This window comes from Myxocyprinus asiaticus, chromosome 34, assembly GCF_019703515.2.
Source record: "Myxocyprinus asiaticus isolate MX2 ecotype Aquarium Trade chromosome 34, UBuf_Myxa_2, whole genome shotgun sequence".
NCBI lineage: Eukaryota > Metazoa > Chordata > Actinopteri > Cypriniformes > Catostomidae > Myxocyprinus > Myxocyprinus asiaticus.
In genome coordinates this window covers 36,901,204-36,925,548 of record NC_059377.1, presented here as the reverse complement: position 1 = coordinate 36,925,548, position 24,345 = coordinate 36,901,204, and the positions used below count along the sequence as shown (strand labels likewise).

Genomic DNA, 24,345 nt, shown 5'->3' with positions numbered 1-24,345 from the left:
TGTCAAAAGAGGCCCAATTTACCAAAATGTATTCTATAATGCATCTGTCATTGCTGCTTGACTGCAGAAATTGCATCTGGTGAGCAGCTTGCATTATTTGCTTCTCTTGCAAGTAACTGCGGCAGACAGATGCAAGTGCTATTCAGCGAATACTGTGCATATTAAGCTTATTAAAACCAAATGGACAAAAACGTGTAAAAAAGTGAAGTAAACAGCACTATTCATTTTGGTGCCACCACCTTCTGAGTTTAGAGCCAATTACTTAAATGTTGAGAGAGAACTGCAGAGGCAGGGGGACGGAGTGGAACTAAACTCAGGTTCGAACCAAACAATCCAACCAAGTGTGAAAACGGCCAAAAAAAAAAAAAGCAGATCTAGAAAAAAGATTTAGCAAAACGTAGGGTTGTTTTAAATGAAAAATACTGTATACTGTAATATTGTGAAAGCTGGAGGATGCAAAGGGCAATACCAGACAAATATGTCGGAATACTTTTGATTTCAGTGTCAAAGACACTGATGGAGTTGGTATTTTGTGGTTTGTTTACAACACAACAACATCCAGGCATCAATGTCTGTATCTGGCCCTTCACAGTGTCACAATACATATACAGTATGAGTATATAGTGAATATCCTGATTCACAATTACCTATAAGGCTTTGTGGGATAACACACAGACTTCACAGACAAACACACAGACAACAAAAAAATTCACAGGGCTGGCAAATGATTAATAGTTTAATTATGTGTGGAATAGCATACTACCATACTACTCTAACTATGTTTGCAGTATGTATATTGTGCACGGTATTCAAATTTTGTATGCATGAAATACCCAGATGACTTTTGCTAAAGACTGCATTTGCTAAAAAAGTGCAGTATACAATGCAATGTGCTCATGCTCAAACTGACCTTCATTCTAACATCTTTATCTTGACTCACTGTCTCGGACTTCCAAAAGTAAAAAATGAGAGCCGTTTTTTTATTTCATGATCTCTGGACACCTCTTGCTGAATTTAACATGCATGTTGTCATGTTACAACAATGTTGCATTCTACTGTTCAAAATATTCAATGTTCTGTTTCACATACTATATTTAGTAAATGTGCACTATAAGTATGAAGTAGGCAGTATACAACATATACTGCATAGTATGCTGTATGCAGCATGCTAGTATTCCACTCCGAACATAGCCTAGTATGTATTTGTATCTGATAAAAAAATTAAATAAAAATCAATAACAAATTGGCAAAAATAAGATGTGAAAAAGAAATGGTTAATATTGCAACCTGGTCTCATAGAATCACGTTACAATACACAATGCAAAATTATTTTTATATGTCTCCTTGTGCGTATCACGGCAGTTTCCTAGTGAAATGAACACAAGAGGCGCTACAACAACAGTGGCTTTCACACAAATCATGAGTAAAACTGCAAATCATCAGTTCATAAATGAATACTTTTCGTAATGTTCTTCACACAATGCTATCTTATGACATCAAATCACTTGTACTATAGTGCATGACTTGTAAACAATGTTTGCAATGCATAACCAACTACATTTACAGGCTTGGTCAAGTGCAATCAAATTGCGCTGGAGCTCAACTGATAGAGCATTGTGCTTGCAATAAAAAGGCCCGGTGTATGAGTCCTGAAGAGCACGCGAGTCGACATGTCCACAAAATGATGTAGTTGCTTCAGCAATTTAATTTTTTATCTCACAATTTCTTTTAATGACACTATATGTTAGGTTCAGGTTTAAGGTTTAGGGTAGGGAGGTAGGTTTTGTTGATTTAAAACTCAGAGCTTTAAAGGATTAGTTCACCCAAAAATGAAAATTCAGTCATTGTTTACTCACCCCTGTGTTGTTATAACACCATTTTACTTTCTTTCTTTTTCTCGACACAAAGGGAGTATTTGTGAAAAAAATTTTGAGCTTAGTGATGTCATACAATGGCAGTTTATGGTGACCACCTCTTCAAGTTTCAAAAGGTTGCAAAATTAAAATTCTAATTTCTAATAAATTATTGTATGCGAGTCATATCTTGTTCTGAATGAATTCAATAAGGTTTGGTGAGAAACAAACCGAAATCTAATGTATTTAGTGAAAATCTTCAAGGACCGTTTGTCTCCTGCACGCATTCATGAAACAGACAGAGGTGGGGTGTTTAAGCGATAACTCATTTTGTTTTGCTTCAACAGGACCACCGGCGATATAAATAACAAAAAACACAACATAGCTGCACACAAACCAGAGAACAGAACTTACAAACATGTCTGAAGAGTTTGTAGTCGAAAAATAGATGCATTTCTATGCCTACCTTATTTGTTTGAACCAGAGTCCTCAATCAAACAGAGAGATGCTGCTGAAGGTAGCTACAGACACAACGTGTCCTAACCAGACACCAAACAACATGCAATAAAAGTTATTTTTTCCATTTTAGTCAGAGTTTTTGTCCTAAGCAGCTGCGACGAGCGACAGGACATTCTGTCCATCACTTGGTTTCTATATTGCACCATGAGTCCCATCTGCTATGAACTGGCACCGGTCCAAAATCATTCTGATAACATTATATTGAAGCCATCATCTCACATGCTGGTTAAAACTACTTGATTTTGGCTAAGAATGTTACACCTATCGACTGTTTTCACAGACGTCTCTTCAGGCGGAAGTCTGTCACACATACACAATGTCTGAATTTTCATTTTTGGGTGAACAGTCCTTTTACCCTTAACAACCTCATCTGTTTGGGAGAACATTTAACTTTCTTCTTCACACAGTGGCACCTCGAAACTGCCACGATACATGTAAGGAGCCATGTAATATAATTTAGCAAAAATGTCACCACAGTCACATAATTTTCATGAGATCAGGCTGTTATATTTAAATAATCTGCAATCATGTCCAAGGTTAATATAAGCAGAGTAAATTGTTCAAACATTATGAACTTATATTGTAACTGACTACAATAATCACTGTCAACCATCAATAAAACATACACATTCACACAGCAGCATTTAAAGAGAATTCAGCACACATATACACACATACACATAGATTCATATTTACCTCCCCATAGCGTAAAAATAGCATATTTTGTATATGGGCAAATTGCGTATGTGCATGTGTGTTTAAGCGCAGCAGAAGCTTTAACACACAGGTGTATATACTTTTTTACCTATTTATACTACAGCTTAAACTATGAGGACCAGAGCAATACACCTGAAGTTACTCGTCTCAGGAGGTTTGAGATGAAAACAGAGGGAGGAATAATGGACAGATACACAATTATGAAGAGTGAAAGAAGCCCTTTGGGACACCTATTATGCTACCACAAAACCAATACAGATCCATCAACTTAGCACTAAATGAAACATATGACACCAGAACCCAAAACTCTCTCACCCAGAAGGGAATCCATCGGACGATCCTTTAAGAAATACAAATGCAACGCATATCAATTGTTAATCTGGTCAATTAATTGATTTATGTTTGATTATAGCTGGCTGACAAGACTGGATTGCTGCGGTGTATGAACAAGGATGAATTTGCAAATTATCACCACATAATTGTTTGAAAGGGTCTGAAACAAGAGGATGGGATAAGGAGGTTCCCTATCTGTTACTCACTCGACGTTGGTGTCGATGTAGTGACACTAGGGGTCACTCTTGGGAGCCCGAGACACCTCTGGTCTTTGATAAAAGGCCAATGAAAATTGGTGAGTGGTATTTGCATGCCACTCCCCCGGTCATACGGGTATAAAAGGAGCTGGTATGCAACCACTCATTCAGATTTTCTCTTCGGAGCCGAACGTTCATGCTCATTGAGCTGAATAGCACTGTTCATTCACCTCTGCTGGATCTGACTGCGCATTTCAGCGGCTTCTCCCTCCTCTGCACTGGTGCACTGCAGAGAACGCCCCTGGGCGCTTCGGCAGACAAACTAGAGAGTACATTTTCTGAAAGAGCATTTTCCCCCTCTAAAAGAGTATATTTCTCTAAAAGAGCGCACACACGGAACGTCTTTTTAAGGGCGCGTCTTTCTAAAGATGCCTTTCCGATCGTGTGTTATTTCTGGTTGCGGTCGTTTTCTCTCAACTTTGGATGGTTATGAATGGTTCATGTTCTCACTGCGAGAACATGACCATGGCAACGCTGCGGTCACGTAAAAATAGCATATTTTTACCCCAGTGGCTCCCCGCCTCGGTCCTTCTACCTACGGGTATGAGGTCAGCGCGGCTAGCACTGGGGGCGATTTGGGGACCTCAATGGGATCGTCTCCGCCGGGTATCCCCCCGCGGACCTCCCATTCCCCAGCACGCTCGTCTGCCCCAATCGGGCTTCCGGATGAGCTCGCCGGCTCATCGCACGGCGAGTCTGGCTTCTTGTTCGGGGCCCGCGAAGATGATGAGCATTCGAGTGCATCATCGGAGAGCGGGCTTGTCCAGTCGGATGCAGAAGCCTCAGCTGGGCTTCCCCCTTCGGGGACGGTCGCCCAGTCACAGGCCGATGCCGAAATGATGGACATGCTTTCCTGGGCGGCCGCGAGCGTGGGGCTAGAGTGGAACCCTCCGCTCTCCCCTGAACCCTCGCGGTTTGATGATTGTTTTCTGGGCTCGCGGCGCCGCTCAAAACAGCCGCGCCCCGCTCCAGTGCCATTCTTCCCGGAAGTGCATGAGGAGCTGACGAAGTCGTGGGAGGCACCTTTCACTGCCCGGCCCCGACTCCGCAGTTCCCCCGCTCTCACTACCCTCGATGGCGGGGCAGCCAGGGGCTATACGGCGATTCCCCCGGTGGATAAGGCGCTCGCGGTGCACTTATGCCCACAGAGTGCCGCCACCTGGCGTGGACGCCCTAAGCACCCGTCCAAGCCCTGTAGGCTCACGTCGTCTCTGACGGCTAAAGCCTACAGTGCTGCTGGACAAGCCGCCTCTGCCCTGCACGCCATGGCTCTCCTGCAGGTCCACCAAGCCAAGGCGCTGAAAGAACTGCACGAGGGTAGTTCCGCCCCAGATTTGATGCAGGAACTGCGCTCGTTGACTGACCTCACCCTCCGGGCGACGAAGGTCACGGCGCAGTCTCTCGGGCGGACGATGTCCACACTAGTGGTCCAGGAGCGCCACCTGTGGCTCAACCTGGTCGAGATGGGCGAGGCCGACAAGACACGGTTCCTTGCTGCCCCCATTTCCCAGGCGGGCCTATTCAGCGACTCCGTTGAGGACTTTGCCCAGCAGTTCTCGACGGTGAAGCAGCAGCCGGAAGCAATCCGGCACATCCTGCCCCGGCACGGCTCAAGATCCCGCACCCCGTCTGCTCGTCACCAAGGGCGTCCCCCTGCGGTGACTGCACCGGCTCCGCCGCAGCCCGCCCCTTTGGCCCGGCGTGGAGCCCACCGCAGGAAGCCGACGCCACCCGTCTCACAGCCGGCGCCGAAGAACCCATGGAGGTCCTCGAAGCACCCCTGAGACGGGCAACCCAGGGACAAGGGAACCCACTCACATGGAGCTGGTAGGAAGACCACTCCATCCCCCGGTGGAGGGCCGGGTGGAAAATCTTTTGTTGCCTTTTTGTTTGATTTCGCCGCACGCCCAAGTTGCTGCGGTACCCAACAGTTCAGCAAAAGAGCGGCTTCCTTCCTCCCTGGGTCACATACCCGGTGTGTACGGTCGTCACCACGACTACCATCCACGGGCTTTTTCTTGCAGGATTGGCGCTCCAGCGGTGCCCTTTCCGGCCCTGAGCACCCAGCTGTGGCACACAGCCGCCCCTGATGTGGCAGCCTCCACGGGTTATGAGGACAGGCCTCTTCCTCCCCCGTCTCAGGCTGTTCTGGGGGTGGTCACAAGGAGCCAGGTAAGTGCTTCGATGTCCCTAGACTCAGCACGATCACGATGTGCTGTGGCACCTCGTGCTCCGCCCTGCCGCGAGGCCCCACCTGCCGGTACGTCCGACGATGTTGTCCCCTTGGTCCCCCTCGCGCGGAATTTGGACGCTTGCGCTTTCCAATCCGTCGCGGTGACTGGTCCGGACCGTCCGACTCGGCTACGCGATTCAGTTCGCCAGGCGCCCGCCCAGGTTCAGCGGTATTCACTTCACCTTGGTCAAGGGCAAAAACGCTGTCACCCTGCGCGTGGAGATCGCTACCCTCCTACGGAAGGACGCGATAGAACCTGTCCCTCCAGCCGAGATGAAGAAAGGGTTTTACAGCCCCTACTTCATCGTACCGAAAAAAGGCGGTGGGTTGCGGCCAATCTTGGACCTGCGAGTACTGAATCGGGCTTTACACAGACTCCCGTTCAAGATGCTGATGCAAAGACGCATTCTAGCGAGCGTCCGGCATCAAGATTGGTAGACCTGAAGGATGCGTACTTTCACGTCTCGATCCTTCCTCAACACAGACGCTTCCTGCGGTTCGCGTTCGAGGGTCAGGCGTATCAGTACAAAGTCCTCCCTTTCGGCCTGTCCCTGTCTCCTCGCGTCTTTACGAAGATCGCAGAGGCTGCCCTTGCCCCGTTAAGGGAGGTGGGCATTCGCATTCTCAACTATCTCGATGACTGGCTAATCTTAGCTCACTCTCGAGACGTGTTATGCGCACACAGGGACCTGGTGCTCTCACACCTCAGCCGACTAGGGCTTCGGGTCAACTGGGAAAAGAGCAAGCTCCTCCCGGTTCAGAGCATCTCTTTTCTCGGTTTGGAGTTGGACTTGGTCTCCTTGACAGCGCACCTTACGAACGAGCGCGCCGAGTCGGTGCTGGCCTGTTTGAAGGCGTTCAAGCAGGGAACAGCGGTTCCACTGAAACTTTTTCAGAGGCTCCTGGGCATCTGGCATCCTCGGCGGTGGCCACCCCGCTCGGGTTGATGCATATGAGGCCGCTTCAGCACTGGCTCCAGACTCGAGTCCCGAGACGGGCATGGTGCCACGGGACACACCACGTGGCCATTACGTCGGTCTGTCACCGTCTTTTCAGCCCTTGGATCGACCTCTCGTTTCTACGAGCAGGTGTTCCCCTAGAACTGGTCTCCAGGTGCATTGTGGTCACAACAGATGCCTCCAAAACGGGCTGGGGCGCTGTTTGCAATGGACACGCAGCCGCCGGCCTCTGGACGGGTCTGCGACTGCATTGGCACATCAACTGCCTCGAGTTACTTGCAATTCTGCTCGCCCTGCGGAGGTTCCGGCTGTTGATCCAGGGCAAGCACGTGTTAGTTCGGACGGACAGCACGGCAGCGGTAGCATATGTCAACCGCCAAGGCGGTCTGTGCTCTCGCTGTATGTCACAACTCGCCCGCCGTCTCCTCCTCCGGAGTCGGCAGCACCTCAAGTCACTGCGAGCCACTCACATCCCGGGCAACCTCAACACTACAGCGGACGCGCTGTCACGGCAGGTTTTTTTCTCAGGGGAGAGTGGAGACTCCACCCTCAGTTGGCCAGCTGATTTGGAGTCGATTCGGACGGGCACAGGTGGACCTGTTCGCCCCCCAAGAATCCTCCCACTGCCCGCTCTGGTACGCCCTCCTGACTGCGCTCACTTCCATCAAGAGGGTAGGTGACCTGCAAGCGTTCTCTGTCAGCGAAACGTGCCTGGAGTTCGGTCCAGGTTATTCTCACGTGATCCTAAGACCCCGACCGTGCTATGTGCCCAAGGAGGCAGACCCAGCCCTGTAGTTGCTGTGTCCGGTGCGCGTTTTTCGCATCTATTTGGATCACACGCAGAGCTTTAGAGTCTCTGAGCAGGGAAGCAAGGAAGCACTGTCTCCAAGCAGAGGATCACCCACTGGCTCGTTGACACCATAACTATGGCATATCACGCCCAAAACATGCCGCCCCCGGTAGGGCTACGAGCCCATTCTACCCGTGGTGTAGCGGCTTCTTGGGCCCTGGCCAGAGGTGCCTCTCTAACAGACATTTGCAGAGCAGCGGGCTGGGCAACACCCAACACCTTTGCAAGGTTCTACAACCTCCGGGTGGAACCGGTTTCATCCCAGGTAGTGGCACGCAACACAAGCGGAGAAGCCCGGGATAGCCGGCCGGGTGTATCGCTTGCACATAGTGCCTTCCACCTCCTTTTGAGCTGAAGACGTTCGCCATTAATTCCCAGTAGTGTTCACAAAATTTGTTCCCTGGTTGACTTCCTCCGAGCCCTGTGGCAGTCGAGTTTTCCGAGAGACTCACTGCCGGCCCGGTACACGCGCTAACTAAGAGCCCTGTTCTGGGGTAGGTGCTCCACATGTGGTGGTTCCCTGTAAGGCTAAACCCCATGCGATCTATATCCGCCGCTAGTTCGTTTCCCTGCTGGCAAACTGCGTCTTGCTTGGGCAGAGCCCCTCTGCCCCAGTCTCCATGTTTGTAGTAACTCCTCCCCCATTGGGCAGGATCTACCTTGAAGGCTCCCCACATGGTTGGAAAGACCATGTGACGTATTCTTCCACTTAAATATCCCCCCCTCTCTTGGGGCGAGGTGTGGTCTCCGCGGTGTCTTCCCCTTGGGAGGGACACCTCCCGACTAGACCTGGCGGCCCAGTCGGATAATCCCCCTTCTTTTTTAGAGAGTGGAAAAAGAGAAGGGGAAAAGAGGCCACGACTGGGCTAAGCCTGTCTCTATCTTTGGATAGTCGACTTGTCCCCAAAAAGGGCCGTTCGACACTCATAACTGTGTTGGGGAGGTTACGTGTCGACCTGGTGTGCTGGCTATGAGGCACACAGCAAGTCTGCCCACCACACACCGCCAGTTCTCGTAACACAGTTCAGCCTTGTGGCGTTTTGTATAGGGACCCCTAGTGTCACTACATCGACACCAACGTCGAGTGAGTGACAGATAGGGAACGTCGTGGTTACTGGTGTAACCTCCGTTCCCTGATGGAGGGAACGAGACGTTGGTCCCTCCTGCCACAACGCTGAACTACCCGCTGAAATGGCCGGACCTTATATCGGCTCCTCAGCGTAAAACCTGAATGAGTGGTTGCATACCAGCTCCTTTTATACCCGTATGTCCGGGGGAGTGGCATGCAAATACCACTCGCCAATTTTCATTGGCCTTTTATCAAAGACCAGAGGTGTCTCGGGCTCCCAAGAGTGACCCCTAGTGTCACTACATCGACACCAACGTCTCGTTCCCTCCATCAGGGAATGGAGGTTACACCAGTAACCACGACGTTTTCTTGAGGTTATACCAACATGTATAGGATGTCTCACAACCAAAGAAAGAGGAATACAATCACAAAAACAGTACCAAGAACTTATTAAAATAACTAAATATAATTTTCACAAAATAAAGGAGTTTATCAATTTGTATCAAAGTCAATGCAAAGGAAATGAACAAAGACAAAAGACTTACATAAACACACAGACACAGATTTTTGACAGTTGATATAACATTTGCTGAAATCATTTATTACTTACTATCAACCATATCTGAACAATTTCACAACTTTCAATATACTGTACCGCTGTACCATATAGGAGCAGCCTGATTAATCATAGTAAAACTGATACATCTATGCTGTATTTTTCTTCATTGAATCTTAATACTAAAGTGAAAATTAGTCGTCAAAAGTCGGTGATCGATTGCAATTGGTTTTACCTGTCTGAATGCCTCTCCATCACCCTTGCCAGCCTGCTGAGCGATTAGGGTGATCTTACGTTCTCTCTCTGCCCGACGGTGAACCCTAATCAGACAGGACAGTAGACACACCAACAGCAGGAACGCAAGCAGAGACAGCAGGGAGATGATTGCTACGTAGAACTGTGGCAACTTATAGGCTGTTATGGGAAAAGAGAGGATCATAAGTATAAGATATTTGACCTCAACGTGTTATTACTAAAGTACACAGAAAGGAGGAAATATAAAATGAAAGAAAAATGATTATCAATCCAAACATGATCTACAATAGCTTCTCAAATTTCCTCCAGCCTCCCAAGGCCAACTCACACTCAACATGAAGGTAAACGTCAGCTATCCGGAAGCCTGAAAAGTCCATCACTCTAAAGACACCCATGTCACTGACTTTGACTTTCTTCAGGAAGAACAAAGATCCTTCAACAGACACTCGACCCTCCAAGGCAGGATCCAGAGGCAGCACCAACTCTCCCTGGTCCAGGATGAGTTGCTCCTTGTGGTCAGTGTCAGGAATGTAGACCATTTTAACTTTGGTGTGATCCACATGGAGCTTGATCTTCAGGGTTCCTCCATAACTCAAGTGCTCAAAGATCTGGTGATCTGGGATACAGACAAAAACAGTAAATATACCAGTTAATTGAATACATTTACATGTAAAGCTTAATAAAACCTGTAAAGAATATGTCCAGGGTATGTTTCACCCTCAAATCAAAAGAAAGAATTAAGAAATTATATCAAATGAAATAAATTATATTAAAAATTAAATTAAAAATATTTACAGTAGGACCTTGAAGTTTAAGTAAGATTAGGCATAAAATATTTCTCAAATACATATATATATATATATTATATATACACACTGGTGGCCAAAAGTTTGGAATAATGTACAGATTTTACTGTTTCAGAAGGAAATTGTACTTTAATTCACCAAAGTGGCATTCAACTGATCACAAAGTATAGTCAGGACATTACTGATGTAAAAAAACAGCACCATCACTATTTGAAAAAAGTAATTTTTGATCAAATCTAGACAGGACCCATTTCCAGCAGCAATCACTCCAACACCTTATCCTTGAGCAATCATGCTAAATAGCTAATTTGGTTCTAGAAAATCAATTGCCATTATATCAAACACAGCTGAAAGCTATTTGGTTCATTAAATAAAGCTTAACATTGTCTTAGTGTTTGTTTTTGAGTTGCCAAAGTATGCAATAGACTGGCATGTTTTAAGGTCAATATTAGGTCAAAAATGGCAAAAAAAAGAAACAGCTTTCTCTAGAAACTCATCAGTCAATTATTGTATTGAAGAATGAAGGCTATACAATGCTTGAAACTGCCAGAAAACTGAAGATTTCATACAAAGGTGTACACTACAATCTTCAAAGACAAAAGGACAACTGGCTCTAACAAGGACAGAAAGAGATGTGGAAAACCAGATGTACAACTAAACAAGAGGATAAGTACATCATAGTCTCTAGTTTGAGAAACAGACACCTCACATGTCCTCAGCTGACAGCTTCATTGAATTCTACCCGCTCAACACCAGTTTCATGTACAACAGTAAAGAGAAGACTCAGAGGTGCAGGCCTTATGGGAAGAATTGCAAAGAAAAAGCCACTTTTGAAACAGAAAAACAAAAAGAAAAGGTTAGAGTGGGCAAAGAAACAGACATTGGACAACAGATAATTGGAAAAGAGTGTTATGGATCTTAACCCCATTGAGCTTTTGTGGGATCAGCTGGACTGTAAGGTGTGTGAGAAGTGCCCGACAAGACAGTCACATCTATGGCAAGTGCTACAGGAAGTGTGGGGTGAAATGTCACCTGAGTATCTGGACAAACTGACAGCTAGAATGCCAAGGATCTGCAAAGCTGTCATTGCAGCACGTGGAGTATTCTATTATGAGAACTCTTTGAAGTAGTTTAATAAAAATAAAAAAAATCTAATTGTAATAGTACTTTTTCACATTATTAATGTCCTGACTATACATTGTGATCAGTTGAATGCCACTTTGGTGAATAAAAGCACCAATTTCTTTCCATAAGACCAAAATCTGCACATTATTCCAAACTTCTGGCCGCCAGTATGTGTGTATATATTTCTATAAAATGCAAAGTAATTATACATCGTATTAGTATTTGATGCATTGTATTTAATTTCCATGATTTAAATGCAAAATCATTGCATTACAGTAAAGGGAATCTAATAAGAATCATCATTGTGAATTTTAACCATTATTGGAGGGAAAACAGACTTAATTGTCATGACAATAATATCAGAACGCAAAAAAAAAAAAAACAAACAAAAGAAAAATCTTAAAGGAATATTCCGGGTTCAGTGCAAGACAGCTGTCAATTGACAGCATTTGTGGCATAATATTGAATACCACAAAAACATTATTTTGACTACCTCCTACCTTTCTTTAAAAAAATTAAAATTCTGGGTTACAATGAGGCACTTACAATAGAAGTGAATGGGGCCATACCGTAAATGTTAAAATACTCTGTTTCAAAAGAATAGCCACAAGACGTAAACAATATGCCTGTTAACATGATTTTAGTGTGATAGAATAGCTTAACCTTTTCTGTGTAAAGTTATAGCCAATTATACAATTTCGTTGGCCATGAGGATGTAACAACTTTACAGCTAAAATAATGCATGAGTTTTAACAGAAGAATTCATGTAAGTGCTTTTATAAAATGATAAGCTTCACATTTCTGCCTTGAAACACTCCAAAAATTGTAAGTGCCTTACTGTAACCTCGATTTTTGCTTTTTTTAAAGGGACAAGTGCAAATCAACAATATGCAACAAATGCTGTCGATTGAGCTTATCTTGTTTTGAACCCAGAATATTCCTTTAATGGTTTTCCTAATGCAAAATATTATTTATTTTTGGGGTAAAATGTGACCTGGATTTGTTTTTGTGAGATGAATCCCAATTCTGAGATTAATGCTGCATTCCATTCAACTCAGAAATTCGGAATTTTCAACTTCCTACAAGGAAAAGTGCAATGGAATGTCACTTGAAGTCGGACTTCCAACTTAGAATGTTTAACTACGATTTTGCCGAGATTCAGGTGCGTGACGTCACACAAACATGTCGGCCCCAGGGAGATGTAGAAAGTTAAAGTAAATAATATCGATCAATGAGTTAAAGTTCCTACATTCCATGACATTAAAACTTGTTTAAAAAATGCTTGCAGAGACAGGTGTACAAAACATGGTAAATTGTACTCTCTTTTGATTATCATACACCTGTAGCACAAATGTTAGCGTTGCAGCTTTGTTTATCAGTTGGGTTGCTAGAAGATGTCTCTGGTGACAGAGCACCTGCTAATCTAACGGGAGTCCTGCAGTCTTGTATCCTTACACGCCATCTTACGTGCAGCTGGCAATGGAATGCCTTTATGGTCGGAGATCGGAGATATCAAGTACGAATATCCCACCAACTTTGAATGGAATGCAGCATTATTCTAGAATGGTATGCCACTTTTTTCATCCTCTACTCTTTGTTCTTCCATCACTTCTTTCTACAACTATACCAATTTAAGACTTTATATTTACTCATACTATCCTTTCTCTCCATAATGACCACTCATATAATGCTCACTCTGTCTTTCACCAGACCATTAGATTGATTTTTCACCTTTCACATTGAGACAGGCCCTCATTTTGACTTTTCCATCACTGTCCACGATGGTGTAGCTGCCCTCATCTGCTCCTGTGACCAAATGAAGGTTTACCCTTTTCTCGTTGACTGTGAGACGGTTCTCGTACTCTTCCATAGGGAAAGCAGTCCGGTTGAAAAGCAGCACAGGTGGTGCATCTGTGGTCTGGTTAACATTAGTCTGACCTCCATACCTGAACTCAAGGGTGTATGGACCAATCGTAGGGTTGATCGGGATGTGATATGTGTCTCCATATTTCACCACGGTCTCTAGTGCACAGTCTATAAAAAGAAGATTATTTAAATGTATTAACACACCTACAGTATAAGGACCGTGGCTATGCTGCTGTCTTTTATTAAATATACACTGTGAAATACATGAAAAAGCATGATGAAAATTATGGAAATATCAATATTAAAGTCTCACCTTGCAGGAAGCAGTGAATATGATAATAACATATTTTGACCAATTACAACAAATAATGACCATAGTAGCATTGCAGTATATAACAAAAATATTTTGTGCTATTTTGTAAAACCAATGAAACAGCAGTGAAAAGGAATATTAGAACCTAATGAATACAAAAGCTCTTATTCCTGTTATGACTTCCAAATTTTTGCCAATTTGCAGCCTTTATATACTGTATGTATCAGGGATTTTAAAGGACTCAGCAGTTAAAGCCGGGTTCACACTGTAAAATTTTGGCCATGATTTTTCCGTCTGAGAAAATTTGGCAAAATTTTCCCTTATCCTAGGACAAAATCTGCAGTCTTTGATACTGCATGTTCACCAGGGTCCAATTATTTGCCTTTGCAATAAATCTTAGTCTCTGGCGAAGTTTTGGCAGTGTCAGAAATTTTGCATCGCAGTTGTGCAGTGTGACTGCTCCTAGGACAGCCAGATGAGATAAAACTCCCAGTTGGTGGTCAATCGGGACGAATGGAACCAAAGTCTTGGCTACGATTCGTATCGTACAGTATAAAATAATGTCGCACAGTGAACCATGGCTTTTATCCAAGATCTCACTGGGATCATACCGTACAGTCTGACAAGGAATAATCGTAAAAAAAGAAAAGAAAAAAAAGAAAATTGTACAGGGTGTACCCCGCTTAACTCATAATTTTAAAACAAATAGTACCAACTCTCTGTTTTGATTGGATGAGCCCCACTCGAAGCTGTTGTAAAATTCTATATTAGCCTTGTATGATCCCGTGTCCACATACATGGATGAAGTATTTTGGTTTCGCTATATGTAATGCATAATTTAAATTCATTTAAACTGACTAATCTCAGTTCAGAAGAATCTGGGCTGTCAGTAAAGGGTTAAACTTTCGACGTATTGAGTCATGTGACAAAACAACATGGTGCCGATCACAGCAGAGTCTGTCTTTGGGAGAAATGCCAACAAAACTACATCTGCTAAGAAAACATTACATTTTTACACTGAAACCTGTTTGAGTCAAAAGATTAGTGTCTCTAGTTTCAATCTGATATGCCGTTTTTTAAATTTGAGCGATTTATCATGAAACGCCACCCTGTTAAACACAGTGTAAACTAATGCATACTTTTGCACATTTTCCTTAGAAATCCTATATTTACTTTGCATTTTCAAATTGAGAATAAATGGTCATTAAGTCATTCACTAAATAGGGAGCAAGGAAGCGAAGGAGCATCCTACAGCTTTTCTTATGCAGCCAAGTGCATTTACTCCTAAAATCTGACCAAAAGTTCAGTTTCAGGCTGCAGATGATGTTTGGACCACTCAACATGTTTGGCAGACATGGGACAGTGGTAATCAGTACATAGATTCAGAATTTAAAATGTATCATTTTATTTTAACATGTTTGGCAGTGATTGGCTGATGCTGGCCATTACAGTGAATCAGAATTAATTATGCTGATTTCTGATGTAATGTCTGTAACGTCTCAAAAACAAGAATAACCAACATTCCTGGAAACATAATAAACCATTTGATAAAAAAAAAAATATTGGACTTTCTATAGCTTGGCATTATTTAAAATTTCACTACTTAGTCCCACTGTCCACATATGCTGCAATACATTTTTTAGGAAAACTATTTGCTCTAAAACTTTTTTACAATTTTTTTATTGTATATTAGGTGCTACTCGTTACAAATCAAAAACCTAAATGGAAGATGCACACAGCAATCACGCTCAGGTCTCAGGAGGTTAAATCTGTGCTTCAGGAGAGAAGTTGCATTATTAATAATAATAATAAAAAAATGATCTATAAATTAAACATTGGTGTATTTTATCATGTTGCTTTCACAGCCATTTTAAGAGGGTTTAAGCCACTCTGTATCATGCCTAGGAACATCCCTTAAGGTCTTTACACCAGAGGCGACGCAATAATGCGAAATTAATCACAGATGAATGGCCCTTTCTATTAAAAGGGAGGTGAATGGCCTCCACATGCACTAGGTCTCCGCAGTAACGCGCTCCCCAAGCCATGTGATAAGATGTGCAGATTGACGGTCTCTGACGCGGAGGCAACTGAGATTCGTCCTCCGCCACCCGGATTGAGGCAAGTCACTATGCCACCATGAGGACCTAGAGAGCATTGGGAATTGGGTATTCCAAATTGGGGAGGAAAAAAAAAGGGCACATTCACACCTTTACAAAAGGTGACACTAATCGACAAGCAATTTTACCCTGGAATGGAAGGTGGCGCAAAGCACCTTTCAGCTACTCTGTCCTTTGCACATTACGGATGAGAATAACTACTTGACAAGTTTGCAAAATAACCATGAAAATCACAATACCAAAGAAAAGCAAGCAATTTCTTTAATGAGCAAATGGAAAAAAGAAAACGGATTTCTCTACAAACTGCAGCAGCGATGCAAGTTTGTTGTTGATTTGCTCAACGAGAAAGAAAACATTCGAGACACTTCACAAACTATTTCAATTCACTTGCTGGACAGGTTGACTGACAGTATTTTCATGTATACACCATTGTCTGAGGGGTGATTAGAAAATATCAAGCGTTAAATATTATATTAACGGTTAAAACATGTTATCAATTGGAACAATATTAATTTTACACCACTGCCACGCATACTGTATATATTTTTGCTATGCAGATTTGTTTAAAATCACTGCGTAATGCACACTCATAATGACTGCGTAACAGGTAAAGGTTGGGCAAGGAGGAGGGGGGAACCAGCTATACAGTCAACAAAGTTTAATGATAAAACTCAACATAAACAAACACAGACACACATGTAACGCAGCCGTGTGTTAAATCAAATGTTTAAAACAAATGTTTGACTGTATCTTATGGCCACGTATATTTACTTTATTTGCTCAAAACCCTGCATGTTACGAAATAAATGTGACAACATCTTAAAACAAAACCCATCTTCAGTCTGACCCAATATTAGATACTTAACAGCTGTACTGTCGTTAACAGTAAACGACTGTTAATGAATGCACAGCAATAACGGTTACATAATTTTGTGGAGAAACCACCACGTTTTCCGTATACAAAGGCTAAGAGAGCACTGCACGTCACAGCAATAGTATTCATATTATTAAGATTTGATGAAGAAAAACACTTACTGTATGTTCCGTAAATTTGTTTATATAAAAAAGTGATACAAAGGCAAAGATGCCACAATATATATTATATTAGAGATATAAGAGAATAAACATAAGATTAAATGCAAAGGCAAAATGTAATACATTATAAAGGCAATCCACATAAATCAGTTTTTTAAAGGAGATGCAAATTGGTCAGAGAATTTCATTGCCGGGTGAAGAAAAAAAATCTACACACTCACCATTAAAAAAAACTTGCAATGTCGACACGTGAACGTTTGCTCCAGGTGTGAATGGCCTCACAATAATTGATTGTTTCTATTCAAAATGTTAATCACCATGAGAAACCGTGTAGAAAATTCGTGTTTGGTGTGCAAAGGCCTGTGCTCATGGTAAAATCACTGTAACACATGGCCTCTCGTGGCTTGTTGCTTTAGTAAAAAACAGTCTTGATTACTGCACAGCAGCAGCATCAACAATTAATGTTAATCAATAGCAGAGTGAGCAGAACCTACTCATCAAGCTTTTCTGTAAATGTAAACGACACAGCAATAAAAAACACTTAACAGTGCATGGAGTACAATTGGCTTTAAAATACATGGAAAGAATCGATGAAGTTAAGTCAGTTCTACTTCTGATCCTTTAACAGGGTCATATTATGACCAATTAAATTTTACTTGATCTTTTGAAATAGAAGATTTCAATGTACTATGTTTTCATAAATGTATATATCATGATATATATCATTATCGTGATATAAAATGACTCATATCGTGATATAAGATTTTGGTCATTTCGCCCACCCGTACTCTTTATATTCTATTTGTCAGAGAGAGGACGGAAAATGGTAATGGAAATTAAATTACGTTTGTTTCACAAAACCTTTACTAACTTCCAATCCAGACAGTAAATACACTACACTAATCAAATTAATTATAGAGTAAATTATATCATCTTATTGATCTTTCATCATAATGTGAGATAACCAAATGATATACTTATACCTCTAACAATGAGAATGATCCGTCTGACATCAGCTGGAGCCAAAGAATTCTTCACCACATATGTGCCCTCATCTTCCTCGCCCACATCCTCCAGAATCAACTGGCTGATGTGAGTGTTCAGTTTGGCTCTCGGATTCAGAAGGTCCCTGTTCCGCAGGAGAACCCGCTCAGACAGCGGCTCCACCCTCGGCTTGAACATCACCTCTGTTGTGTCTAAAGCCGGCACGGGAATATGAATATCCTCCCCAAAGAAAGCAGTGCGGTGTTCATCTTTTGCTGCAGAGTGAGGAGAGAGATCAATGCTTTAAGAGAGAAATATACTGTATTCAACATAATACACTTGCCCACATGATATAATCATTTACAAGAGAACATTGAAGCACTACATCTTAAAAATGTTAGAAGAAAGTGGAACTGTCCTTAGTAAGTGAGTAGGGTTGTCAACTTTTTACCAGCCAAATATGGGACATTCCAGCTTTAAATATGGAACACTTTTTTTCCAGCAGGGCTCCTGCGTGAGACACTGCGCAAAGGTTAAAGAGATCCACCTAAAGCTTGTTTACATAGAAAACAATTGAAAACAAGGGCGAAGGGACACAAAAATGCGTTTGGTGTGAACAGCCCCTAATACGCTTAAAATGAAAACCAAAAAAAACATTTAATAAATGTGTTTTTACTAAACCTGTACCAGTGCTGAAGAAGTAATCCAAAGTATTTAGGATATGCTACTGACCTTGAGTAATCATTACATTTTACAGCATGTATTCTGTAACTGTAGTGGAATACATTTCAAAAGTAACCCTCCCAACCCTGACCTGTACTGTATTGTACTTGTTCTCACTGTAATTTAGCTGAATCTCTCTACCAGAACGAGCACTAAAATGTGCAATATAATGTAATGTCATGCATTACTGGTGTTTTTGAAATCACAATGGCGAGAAACAATTGTTTTGCACTCGAATGTTATCTGTTTCACAAAATGATCCTGCTTCTGACTGAAAACACGACGGAAGATGTGCACTGAATTTCACTGATCTCTTCCCCTGCCGCTCAAGTGTTGCGTCCGTGTACCGTATAACAGCCGATATCTCACACAACTCAATTGAAAGGTGTGTGTTTCAGGTCCATATTCCTGATTTGTGAAACATTCTCGGCAGTTTGGGTGTGAGACTGTGGATTTCATACGGAACGCAACTTTGTTCCCTCAAATACGGGATGATTCTGTATTATATGGGACGGTTGGCAACCCTACAAGTGAGGAATGAGCAAACAGAAATGTTTAGACTATTTTGTTATGATTTTAATAATTGGAGAGGCATTACCTTTAATGGTTGATGACCAAACTGTAAAAAAGAAAAGACAAGTTTAAATTTCCATTTCAAGTCAGTTGATATTCCAAATCTGTTGGTACACAAACAAAGGTCATTTTAACAAGGGTAACAAATTGCACATTTTAACTATTTACAGTGTAGCTGTAGTAAAAATAACTGAAACCAAGGGCTGACATTGCATCTAAATCATTTAACCTCTTGGCTTCACTTGGATTGACAAAATGTGCTCTCTTTTAAGTTATTCAGCATTTGGTTTCATGTAAACTCATTTGAGTGTTTTTAATGACTTCTCTAACGATCTCTGGCAAGTTTAAAATGCCTCTTTATCTGATATGCTATTAAATGAATTGGCTTGAAAACTGATCAAAACCTTACTGGCAATGTGAGCTTTTCTTTTACTGATGTGACAGATCACATTTCTAGAAGATCAAATTTAGCTTAGTCTATATAAAGGCTGTGAAATGAAAACACATTCACCCCAATAGATCTCACCAACTGAGTCTTTTTTTTTTTTTTTTTGGACTTCAGATCAGCAGTAATGAAGGAGAAATGCAAGGAGACATGATCAGTCTCTTTAATACAGCATTTAATGCTTTGCTGTTTCATTTCATTAATCATAATTTCAACTATTAACAAAATGTAGAACCGAGACTAAGAAAGTCACGTAGAAGCAATTCACTCTTGCATCAAAAGACAAAGGAGAATAGAATTATAAAAGCTTGAGATGTTGGCAATGGCCTGAATTTATAGGCCCTAAAAATATATGCCTTTCTGCTGACAACAAAAATACACCCACTTAATAGTGAATGAGATGATTTATTGGGGAGAAAGGCAATGCAGGCTTCCCTCCACTGCAGCACAAACAATATAAAAAAGGACTATTAGGAATACTGCCATGTCAAACAGCCAAATGTGCACTTTCAGTCCAACATCCTTTGATTAATTATACTGCCAAATGTTGCCCTTGTGAAATAAATAAAGCATGTGCAATTTTTAAATCTGTATGCTAATGAAAAGCTATCTATATCCAAGCAATTTACCTCCAAGATCAAGGCTACATGAACAGTCTGATATTTATATTACCAGCATTTCTTTTTATACACTTACCAGAAATGTGGCCACAGAAAAGGTTTTGTAAAAACACTTACCAGAGCACAGTAGGGTGCTAATAACTGCCACACCAAAGATGCTCATTATGGATTTCTGTGAAAATAATGCAATTGTGTACAGTGTAACACAACATGTTCATCGAATACAATTGACAAAATGCATTAGGTAATCCTTCTGAGCAATCTAAATTAGAGGTCAACAGATATTGAATTTTGCCGATACCGATAACTAAGGTACCGGAAGAAAGCTTATATCTGATTAATCAGCTGATAGTTTTCAAAATCGATATATTAAGTCTTCCCGTACTCTTCTTAGTCTTAACCCTAACTATCGGTAAACTATCATTGTTGTTTTTGCTAATAACCGATAGTTCTAAAAAGCAACTATCGGTGCTTATTAATATGCAAAAACGAAAAATCGGTCAACCTCTAATCCAAACTTGTATCAGGGAAGTAACAGTATGTGACAAAATACTTTAAAATACCTTTAAAACATTGACCTAATATAACAAATCAAAACTAAAACATGTTCTCAGAAATTGGAAAGCTGCTCTCTATAACAGCTATGTATTCAGAATGAGAAAATGGTTAATATAAGCAAAATTATTTTAAGGTTCAATTACAACTAGATACACGATAAAAGTAAGAGACTTAAAACATATTCTTGTTGTCATCCAATAGACCTAGTTATTTAACATGCCTCTGATGATCACGAATCATTTAGGTAAACTGAATCCAGTTTGTTTTTAGGTCAAACTACACAGCCTGACAGAGCCCTGCACTCTTTAAGACACTGTAGATCTGATTAAGTGAGGTGACTGGTCAGCCAGAAGCTTTGTGATGGACACTAACATGATGGCATGACATCCGGTGGCTGGCAGGACTGCTTGCCCAGACTGAAAGCTGCTAAAATTCTTTCTGCCAGAATCCCAAGATATTCAGAGCACAAACCTGTGTCTCTCTTTTTCTCTACCCCAACATATATAGGCTAGGCTATATTAAGGCTGGGCGGTAGGACGATGTAATGGGATATCGACGATGTTTTACAAAGATTCCGATGCCGATTGCGAACAGACGATGATCGACAATATCGGGAAATGGCAAAACCATGGATCTGGGAAGTCGCCAAATACATTAAACAGTGGCCAGGGTGTGAAACTAGCACCCGCCACCCGTAAAATGCAACGGGGCTGAATCCAGTTCGCAAGCTCCTCGTTCAAATGTAGTTCATGCGTGGATAATTTTGCTCATCTACCCGCAACAGGCAGGTGACCTGTAAGACATCTCATAGTGACACATGACAAGAAATGCTATTAGTCACAAAGACACGCGCTTGAAGGAACACACTTTATTATATTTTTAAGAACAGACAAAAGCCGTCAATGCTTGTGTCTGATTTACTGTTTGTTCAGAGACGTGCAGCATGTGCCTGTCATGTCAAACACACGCATGCCGGCATGCAGCACAAGCCTGTCTCGTGAAACAAGCGCATGTAAAGAGTTCTCACTCGTTTCATTCGTCTGAAAACTGTTTGCAAGAATAATGTCATCTATGAGAATGCTGCAAATTATCTCGGGAGGTGCTGTGAATTTAGTTTGCTTTATTTCCACTTGGTTGGCATGCATTGAACGCAACTGTGCAGGTTCAGTAATATATATATCTTACTATTAAAGAAACAAAGACAAAAGTGGTTAAATTAAAGTAATACAAGACATGCTCACCTTAAACCTAAAATTTAGTTCTATTTTATTTTCTTTAGGCAGCATTAACTGTATTACCAAAATGCAACAAACACAAATTCAATAAGAACACACATTTGGCAGCATTATTTTGTGAACACAATGGATTTTATTAGGCTTATTTATTTTGATTATTGTTATCTTTACATTTATGATTGTCTTTAGTTCTTAATCTGTAGGCTAGTAGTAATTTCGCACCTGGTGTTGTTGACGGATGCTTGCGTGATGGCAAATGGAGCCGTTGGAGATGGTAAATGTTTGGATTTAGGGAGGTGGTTAAATAAGACTTTTTGATTACTTTGTTATTTTAATGCTTTTTTCGTTTAGTTTAAAGTGCAATTTGAATTTAGAAATGTCTTTTGTTTCTCATGTCTTATTAAATTATTAAAGCAAAATAAAAAAATTAATTAAAAAAAACCCACACACACAACATAAGTATTCACAGCCTTTGCTCAATACTTTGTTGAAGCACCTTTGGTACCAATTCCAGCCTCAAGTCTTTGAGTATGATGCTACAAGCTTAGCACACCTATTTTTGGGCAGTTTCTCCCATTCTTCTTTGCAGGACCTCTCAAGCTCCATCAGGTTGGATGGGGAGCATCGGAGCACAGCCATTTTCAGATCTCTCCAGAGATGTTCAATCGGGTTCAAGTCTGGGCTCTGGCTGGACCACTCAAAAGACATTCACGGAGTTGTCCCGTAGCCACTCCTTTGTTACCTTGGCTGTGTGCTTAGGGTCGTTGTCCTGTTGGAAGATGAACCCTCGCCCCAGTCTGAGGTCCAGAGCGCTCTGGAGCAGGTTTTCTTCAAAGATGTCTCTGTACATTGCTGCATTCATCTTTCCCTCGATCCTGACTAGTCTCCCAGTTCCTGCTGCTGAAAAACATCCCCACAGCATGATGCTGCCACCACCATGCTTCACTGTAGGGATGGTATTGGCCAGGTGTCCGTCTGGCCACTCTACCATACAGGCCTGATTAGTGGAGTGCTGCAGAGATGGTTGTTCTTCTGGAAGGTTCTCCTCTCTCCACAGAGAAACGCTGGAGCTCTGTCAGAGTGACCATCGGGTTCTTGGTCACCTCCATGTCTAAGGCCCTTCTCCCCCGATCGCTCAGTTTGGCCGGGGTGGCCAGCTCTAGGAAGAGTCCTGGTGGTTCCAAACTTCTTCCATTTACGGATGATGGAGGCCACTGTGCTCATTGGGACCTTCAATGCTGCAGAAATTTTTCTGTACCCTTCCCCAGATCTGTGCCTCGATCCAATCCTGTCTCAGAGGCCTACAGACAATTCCTTGGACTTCATGGCTTGGTTTGTGCTCTGACATGCACTGTTAACTGTGGGACCTTATATAGACAGGTGTGTGCCTTTCCAAATCATGTCCAATCAACTGAATTTACCACAGGTGGACTCCAATCAAGTTGTAGAAACATCTCAAGGATGATCAGTGGAAACAGGATGCACCTGAGCTCAATTTTGAGTGTCATGGCAAAGGCTGTGAATACTTATGTACATTGATTTTTCCGTTTTTTATTTTTAATAAATTTGCAAAGATTTCAAACAAACTTCTTTCACGTTGTCATTATGGGGTATTGTTTGTAGAATTTTGAGGAAAATAATGAATTTAATCCATTTTGGAATAAGGCTGTAACATAACAAATTGTGGAAAAAGTGAAGCGCTGTGAATACTTTCTGGATGCACTGTATATACTGTAGCCTATATATATAATTAATTCTTGACAACTCTACACACTGAATCAATAATTGCAGCCTTAATTCTTAATATGAGAGAGAGAGAGAGAGAGAGAGAGAGAGAGAGAGAGAGAGAGAGAGAGAGAGAGAGAGAGAGAGAGAGAGATTTGTTCGAGTCCTTTGCCATGGTACTCTTTGGCCTCATAGTTAATCAGATCTGAGAGCCTCAGCATGAAAATTAACTGCAACTGCTCCACTTGCAGCACCTCAAGCCAATATTTCAATGGGCTCACGTTTAATAATAATATTTTAATTTTAAAAAAAAATTATATAATATTTAATTTAAAGTGTGGCACAGTGGCTCAGTGGGTAGCATTGTTGCCTCGCAGCAAGAAGGTCCCTGGTTGGAGTCCCTGCTCACCCAGGACTGTTCTGTGTGGTGTTTCCAGGTGTGATGGATTCCCCCACTGTCCAAAAACATGCAGATTAAGTGAACCGGAAACTCTAAATTGCCTGTAGGTAAGAGAGAATGTGTGAACGTGTATGTCTGTGTGTGTTAACCCTGTGATGGACTGGCCACCTGTCAATGTTGTTTCCCTGCCATTGGCCTGAGACAGCTGAGATACACTCC

At 42.0% G+C, this 24,345-nt stretch overlaps 1 protein-coding gene across 1 annotated transcript in view; it reads right to left on the bottom strand.

Annotated features, from left to right (window-relative positions):
- LOC127425043 (uncharacterized) overlaps nt 1-24,345 on the bottom strand; it is a 29,716-nt gene that overhangs the window by 3,364 nt on the left and 2,007 nt on the right. Inside the window, exons 2-7 of the mRNA XM_051670662.1 lie at nt 20,326-20,380; nt 19,169-19,189; nt 17,847-18,122; nt 13,264-13,566; nt 9,930-10,217; nt 9,582-9,760 (exon numbers count right to left, since the gene is read on the bottom strand). Coding sequence (XP_051526622.1) covers nt 9,582-9,760; nt 9,930-10,217; nt 13,264-13,566; nt 17,847-18,122; nt 19,169-19,189; nt 20,326-20,371 — 1,113 coding nt within the window. The 5' untranslated portion in view covers nt 20,372-20,380. The remainder of the gene's footprint in view (nt 1-9,581; nt 9,761-9,929; nt 10,218-13,263; nt 13,567-17,846; nt 18,123-19,168; nt 19,190-20,325; nt 20,381-24,345) is intronic.